The sequence below is a fragment of the Sprattus sprattus genome, assembly GCF_963457725.1.
Source record: "Sprattus sprattus genome assembly, chromosome: 10".
Taxonomy (NCBI): Eukaryota; Metazoa; Chordata; class Actinopteri; order Clupeiformes; family Clupeidae; genus Sprattus; species Sprattus sprattus.
Genome location: NC_137908.1, coordinates 11,152,715 through 11,160,214, shown reverse-complemented (window position 1 = coordinate 11,160,214; position 7,500 = coordinate 11,152,715). Strand labels below are relative to the sequence as shown.

General features: G+C 48.5%; 1 protein-coding gene across 1 annotated transcript in view; it reads left to right on the top strand.

Annotated features, from left to right (window-relative positions):
- The window catches only part of plxna1b (plexin A1b), a gene marked incomplete at its 5' end in the record, with an annotated part of 148,814 nt that overhangs the window by 70,985 nt on the left and 70,329 nt on the right, over positions 1 to 7,500 (top strand). Inside the window, 4 exon segments of the mRNA XM_080846775.1 lie at positions 314 to 437; positions 699 to 852; positions 1,749 to 1,848; positions 7,433 to 7,500. The exon segment at positions 7,433 to 7,500 is cut by the window's right edge and continues 47 nt beyond it. Coding sequence (XP_080702901.1) covers positions 314 to 437; positions 699 to 852; positions 1,749 to 1,848; positions 7,433 to 7,500 — 446 coding nt within the window.

Genomic DNA, 7,500 nt, shown 5'->3' with positions numbered 1-7,500 from the left:
TAAACAAATGCTCACCAACACAGATAGAAACACATGGGTTGTGTGTGTGTGTGTGTGTGTGTGTGTGTGTGTTTCTAGTGTGTCCTCTGTTTTTATAGTGCAGCTTAAGAGTGAGCACTGCTGCATCAGCACTCTCAGCCAGCCATTAAATCCTGTTTGTTATCTACCAAATTTGTATTTATGCTCTAATGACCCCTTTTGTATTAAACCTGCTGCCTGTGTTTTGTGTCTCTCTTTCTCTTTCTCTCTGTTTCTCTCCTTCTCTCTCTCTTGTCTCATCTCATGCCCCCTTTTTCTCCCTCTCCCTCTGCAGTTGTTCTCGGAAGGACCGGTGTGAGAGGGCCAGCGAGCCACTGCGTTTCGCCTCGGACTCCAGACAGTGTGTGGAGCTGAGCGTGCAGCCAAAGAACATCTCTGTCACCATGTCTGAAGTACAGGTGTGTGTGTGTGTGTGTGTGTGTGTCTGTGTGTGTGTCTGTGTGTCTGTCTGTCTGTCTGTCTGTCTGTCTGTCTGTCTGTCTGTCTGTTAGCTTGTATATGTTATTGTATCTGTACACTAATCATCTGGTAATGGTCGATTATGTTCTCCTTTTAAGCACTATGCATCTAAACAGGCTAATAAATTCATTTGGAATTTGAATGTAATTGCCTCTTCCTCATGCATATACACACATCCTAATTCACTGTCTCCATTGCAGCTGGTTCTTGAAGCGCGGAACGTTCCGGACCTGACGGCAGGGGTGAACTGCTCATTCGGCGACTTCACTGAGAGTGAGGCGCGCATCTACAACGGCCTTATTTACTGCCTGTCACCGTCGACCCGACAACTGGCCGCCATCGCTCCTCATCAGGGTGAGGCCAAACTCCCTCCCCCCTCCCCTCTCTCACGACAGGGCTAGAAGACATTGTATTTATGGGAGCATAATATAATGAAATAAATAATACACAATACCAGAAGGGCAAGGGGAAATCTATACCTGTGGTCAGCTAAAGCTTGCTTTTCACGTCAGTGTAAATTTGTGCATGAATTACAAAATGGATGACACCAGAAAGACATAATCAAAAAGGATACCTAATCAACATTGTAGACTATGAAAAAGAATTTGGCCATTTTTGTAACAAGAATGCATACTTCTCAATGCATACATCCCACACACATATGAGAACTTTTCGGATGAAATTCTTGCATTCACATTAGAACAGAAGTGCATAGAGTTCAAAAGCGCCGTTGGATCCGCGCAAAGCGATCTTAATGTTCAAGTTAACTTTCGGCCAAACAGTTCTCACAGCCGAGAGCGAACGGCGTCTCTCTCACTCATGGCCCCGGTCTTCTCACTCAGCCCAATTTGAAGTAGTAGTTGAGCAGTCAGTCATGGCTGCCTCAGATGGGATACATACGTCTGATGTGTGGTATAGAGGCGGCGGGCAGACGGCACGTTTCTTCGCCCTGGCAGCGCCCGCGGCTCTCCCATCTGTGTGCAGTGATCTCTGGCTCTCTGAAGCGCTCCTGCACGGCTCTTTTGGCCACCGGCAGAGGGAATGCTGTAATCATGGCACAGAGATCCTCACTATTTTCACTGTCGCTGTGTCCTTGAGTCGCGGAGCGCAGGGTTGCTAAGTTACACATTTCACTCGTTTTTTTTTTACTCACTCAGACATATTTTGTCTCTCTTTCTCTCTCTCTCTGCCTCTCTTTCTTTTCACCTCTCTGTCTCTCCCTTTCTCGCTACCTCTTGTGTTCTCTGCAGGGGACAAGCGAGTGGTGAGGCTGTACCTGAAGTCCAACGAGACAAAGAAGAAATTCGCCAGTGTGGATTTTGTCTTCTACAACTGCAGCGTCCACCAATCGTAAGACCCGCCAGTGCATTCTATCGTTTATTCGGCTGTTATTCCTTCAGCTCTCCTCTCTTTGCCCCCAACCTCTCTTCTGCTTCTCCCTGTGGAGCTCTCATTTTACACTGACCCCCAGCACACACACACTCACACACACATACACACACACACACACACACACACACACACACACACACACACACACACACACTCACACACACACACTTTTCAAATCTCCAAACCGTCTGCGGGGTCACATTTCTATCACCATGGCAACGGCAGTGCTGCGGCGGGAGATGATTGACAGGGCATGGTAGAGATCGGATCAAACACGAGGCTGTTACTCTGTTGGACATCCCACTTGCTCACGGGGGCTCTGAGCCGGAGCCCCTCCCCAGAGAGGATGCTCACTCCTGGGCAGGAAGGGGCTGTGATTCCCCCCTGCTCTCTCCACCCACTGTGGGAGCGCAAGCAGGGAGAGACTGGGTTAAGCAGGGACCAGATGGCTGGGATGATCCCCTGGGGTGCATGGTGGGTCCTGTTGCAGGATGAGGCCCTTGCGTGATTCCCATAGGACCATACACACACACACACACACACACACACACACACACACACGCTTAGTTAGAAATGCAGGAGACAGTATCCCTCTGATACTTAATGCGGCCACATAAACACTCTATATTACCCATTCCGCTTTACTATGGAGCATAGACACCATCCAGCCCTCTCTCGGACTCTTAACACACACACACACACACACACACACACACACACACACACACACACACACACACACACACACACACACACACACACACAGAAACAGAAAAGTGCATTCTTTCTGTGATAAGCTCTTAACGCTGTCTCTCCCACACATGGTTTTAGATCATCATTCACTTCACACACACTTTAAACCGAGCTCACTGTACACTGATATTCTATATTGTGTTACCCTGACTGAAACCACACACACACACACACACACACACACACACACACACACACAAACATCTACACAAACACAATCACAGACATACATGAAATCACAGAAACATACACACACATACACACACACACACACACACACACACACACACACACAGACACACACAAACGGACACACAGACGGACACACACACACACACTTGGATCTGCTCTTCTCTGTCCCTGTAACCTCTTGTGCATTTGTACATCTTATTGCATCAGCCATAGCCCATCAGTGCAATAATGAGCCATAAACCCTCACAAATCTAATCAGTAGCTCACACTGGATATGTAGAAAACTGTGTGTGTGTTTGTGTGTGTGTGTGTGTGTGTGTGTGTGTGTGTGTGTGTGTGTGTGTGTGTGTGTTCGGTGTTTGTAGATCAAGATGAATGCCATGCTCAGTGAATGTCATTGGCTTTGGATGATGCGTCTTAGGCACATGAATGTCCACAATAGAGCAGACCCATAATGTCATCAGGAATTGACTGGGTTTGTCTGTCTGTGTGCACGTATCTCTGCGTGATTGTGTGTCTGTGTGTGTGTGTGTCACTATATGACTATAGTTACAGACAGCACTGTAATCCCTTCAAGTGGATTCTAACGTATTCATTGCCACGTTCACATTTGATAAAGTGTTTAGCTTTCCTGCTCCCCCTCCACTGCTCTGGCTGGAGAGTTGGCTACATTCGACTTCTTTTGTGGTCAGTTAGTTATGTGCTCAACGTCTTTGCAATGTTTTATTTTCTTTTTGTTGAAGTACATTTCAGAGATTCACAATGAGTCACCAGTGAATGTTCAAAAGACTGAGAGACCCAGCATTGGAAACCATTTCATTACACTGGCAAGACATGTATCGTCACTCCTTTGTCCTATTACAAGGAACTGGCAAGAAACGCTTTTATTAAATCACACACACACACACACACACACACACACACACACACACACACACACACACACATACACACTCACCCTCTCTCTCACACACACACACTTCCTCTTTCTCTCACTCACTCACACACACACACACATACACACAGCCTCCTTATTTATTCTACTGATTAGGTCCTAGTTGTGCACTTTTAAAAATGCCATAAATTTGCATAGATATATTAATCTAATTATGAACCCCACTGTTTCCTTGATGGGGGGAAATTGAAATGGAAAATCACCCGCAGCCATGATTACTTCTTAATTAAATATATCCATGCATTTTCCACCGTGCCATATTGGAGCGATCGGCTCGGGCGGGGTCGGGTAATGAAGAGGTGTTTGATGTTGGAGTGTGTGTTTGTGTTCGTGTTTCGTATGTGGCGTGGCAGTGGTTTTCATTAAGTGGTAGGCTTGGCCCGCCATAATGCAGCCCGACCTCTCGCGGGCCAAAGGGGCTTTGTGCTTCTCCGAGGCGTTGGAGGAGGAAGAGTGGGCGGCGTGGGGTGGGGGGGAGATGGATCTGTAAGAATGCAGAGGAGGGGGAAAGAAAAGGAATAAGAAAAGGTGGAGAGAGAAAGAGAGAGAGAGAGATGGCCAGACACATTCAGGCAGGCAGGTCCGTTGTAGATAAGCATGGAAAGGCAGACACACACACACACACACACACACACACACACACACACACACACACACACACACACACACACACACTTACTAATGAAATGCAGGGGCTTAAAGAGACTGCTCTTTAAAGGCATTAATTCGCCAATTAACCTGCCAGCTATTTACATGCATAAGAGCCATTCTTTTCAAATCAGAAGAGCCCCTCGCACAATGCGCCGGTATTTAATATACTGAACAGCCCAGGAACCTTTAAGAGGAGGAGGAGAGAGAGCAAGAGCAAGGGAGAGAGAGAAGGAGGGATGAAAGGAGGGGGAATCAGAGCGACATTGTGACAGGCCTTAATGCCACCCCTGCGCTGAGGTGAGGCACTGTCGGCTGGGACAGAACGGTCATTTTCATATGAAAGGATTAAATTAGAGCCTTCCTGTGGATGTGGCTGGAGTGGGCTATTACTTAGAGGCTCAGAAAAGATCAGGAGCGAGAGAGAGAGCGGACGGATGGATGGATGGATGAATGAGGGGTAGCGGGAAGAGGAGGAGGAGGAGGGGGTGGGCACGGAGACAATCAGAAGGGCTAGACCCCACTTCACAGAGAAGTGCAGGAGGGGGGGAGGGGGGGGGGGGGGGGGGTTTGGGGAGATGCGGGGGCGAGATTTGTTTCGGTTGGAGTGGGGAGCTTAAGAGGGGGCTGTGGGTGGGCTCTGGAGAAGCTGGGGGAATCCGTCTGAAATTAAGCCCCCGGTTCAGCTGAACAGGGGCGGGGGGTGAGGGATGGAGTCGGGGCCTAATCTTGGTGGTGGTGTCGGTGGCTGGGTAGCACCTGTGTAACAGGCTCACACTTATTTCAACCCAGGTCTGGGCTCCACCTGTTCACGTGTTGCCTTCCTCAGAAAAGGGTAGTCCCCCTGGTCCTCTTCCTTCCTTCCGTCTTATGCTGCCATATTTATGGGCCAAGATGGACGCCACTCCTGGGTTCTGGACACTGATTGGCCAAGTAAGCAGATTAGGCCGTCTCCAGAGATGCCGCATTAACAACCTGACAAATGGTTCCACGACGGGGGAGCCCTCGTGCAATGCAAACCACACGAAAAAAAACAACACCACCACCACTCGCCAGAGCCGCTCTACGGTTAATTCCCCCTCCGCCATTGTCTCCTCCACTGATGAATCATTCTGTGGCTGTTAGCTGGGATTAAACAGGCCTCCACGCAAGGCCCATCACTCACGCGGGTCGGATGGATCCGCTCAGCGCACGAGGAGATTGGTCAATTAAGAGGGGATCATGTGATTCAATTATGCGCCCGCTGCTCTTTTGTTCTGAACGATCGGAGGACCCCCACCAACCCCCCCCCCCCCCCTTCTCATGTCGTCCGAGGCGAACGCATCTCCAGCCGGATTGATTAATGGCAGGGAATCGGCGTCTGTCTGTCGATGGGGCCTGGATTGCTCGTCGTTTATTGAGATTAAGAGCTTCACGCGCATGCAGAACAGCGTCATTATTTTTGAGTGCGTCTTCCTCGAGTGTGTGTGCGTCTGATTATAATTGTGTGTGTGTGTGTGTGTGTGTGGGTGTGTGTGTGGGTGTGTGTGTGTGTGTGGGTGTGTGTGTGTGTGTGTGTGGGGGTGTGTGTGTGGGTGTGTGTGTGGGGGTGTGTGTGGGTGTGTGCTTGCATGTGTGGTTTGAACCTGCTTTCTGTCTGAGTTATTCTCTGCTATGTCGTATTAGTATATGTCTACAATTGCATCCCTGCTTTTTTGCGGCTGACTTGAAAAAGAAGAGCTCTTTCTCTCCCTCTTTCTCCCTCTCTCTCCCTCTTTCTCTCTTTTCCTCTCTCTCTCTCTTTCTATCCTTCCCACGATTCCTAGTGTGTGCCCATGTGTGTGTGTGTCTGGGAAATCCTCCTCTTTTTGATCTCATTCTCTGGGCTGTCGTCGCTGTATGCCTCCTTTTTGTACCTCGGCTAAACCCTGGCGAGTCTTAATGAAAGGTGATCTTTGTGAGCGTGAAAAAGAGAGGGAGGCTTTGCCACAAAAGCAGCACTTTTAAAAAAAGCAAAAGCGAGCGAGGCAGGCAGGACAGGAGAGGAGAAAAAAAGGACAATTCTGCACCTCTCAACATAACAGTTTCCGTTTGTAAAATGTTTAGGTTTTGCTTTTTTCTCTGTTTTTCACTTCACATTTTTTGCTCTGTGTGGGTCCCTAAAAACTCATCGTATATTTACCCTGTCTCTCTCTCTCTCTCTCCCTCTAGCTGTCTGTCTGTATATTTACCCTCTCTCTCTCTCTCTCTCTCTCCCTCTAGCTGTCTGTCCGTATATTTACCCCGTCTCTCTCTCTCTCTTTCCCTCTAGCTGTCTGTCCGTATATTTACCCCGTCTCTCTCTCTCTCTCTCTTTCCCTCTAGCTGTCTGTCCGTATATTTACCCTGTCTCTCTCTCTCTCTCTCCCTCTAGCTGTCTGTCTGTATATTTACCCTGTCTCTCTTTATCTCTCTCTCCCTCTAGCTGTCTGTCCGTATATTTACCCTGTCTCTCTTTATCTCTCTCTCCTTCTAGCTGTGTGTCCGTATATTTACCCTGTCTCTCTTTATCTCTCTCTCCCTCTAGCTGTGTGTCCGTATATATTTACCCGTCTCTCTCTTTATCTCTCTCTCCCTCTAGCTGTCTGTCTGTATATTTACCCTGTCTCTCTTTATCTCTCTCTCCCTCTAGCTGTGTGTCTGTATATTTACCCTGTCTCTCTTTATCTCTCTCTCCTTCTAGCTGTGTGTCCGTATATTTACCCGTCTCTCTCTCTCTCTCTCCTTCTAGCTGTGTGTCCGTATATTTACCCCGTCTCTCTCTCTCTCTCTCCCTCTAGCTGTCTGTCCGTATATTTACCCCGTCTCTCTCTCTCTCTCTCTCTCTAGCTGTCTGTCCGTATATTTACCCCGTCTCTCTCTCTCTCTCTCTCTCTCTCCCTCTAGCTGTCTGTCCGTATATTTACCCTGTCTCTCTTTCTCTCCCTCTAGCTGTCTGTCCATATATTTACCCTGTCTCTCTCTCTCTCCCTCTAGCTGTCTGTCCTGTGTCAACGGATCCTTCCCCTGCCATTGGTGCAAGTACCGACACATGTGCACGCAGA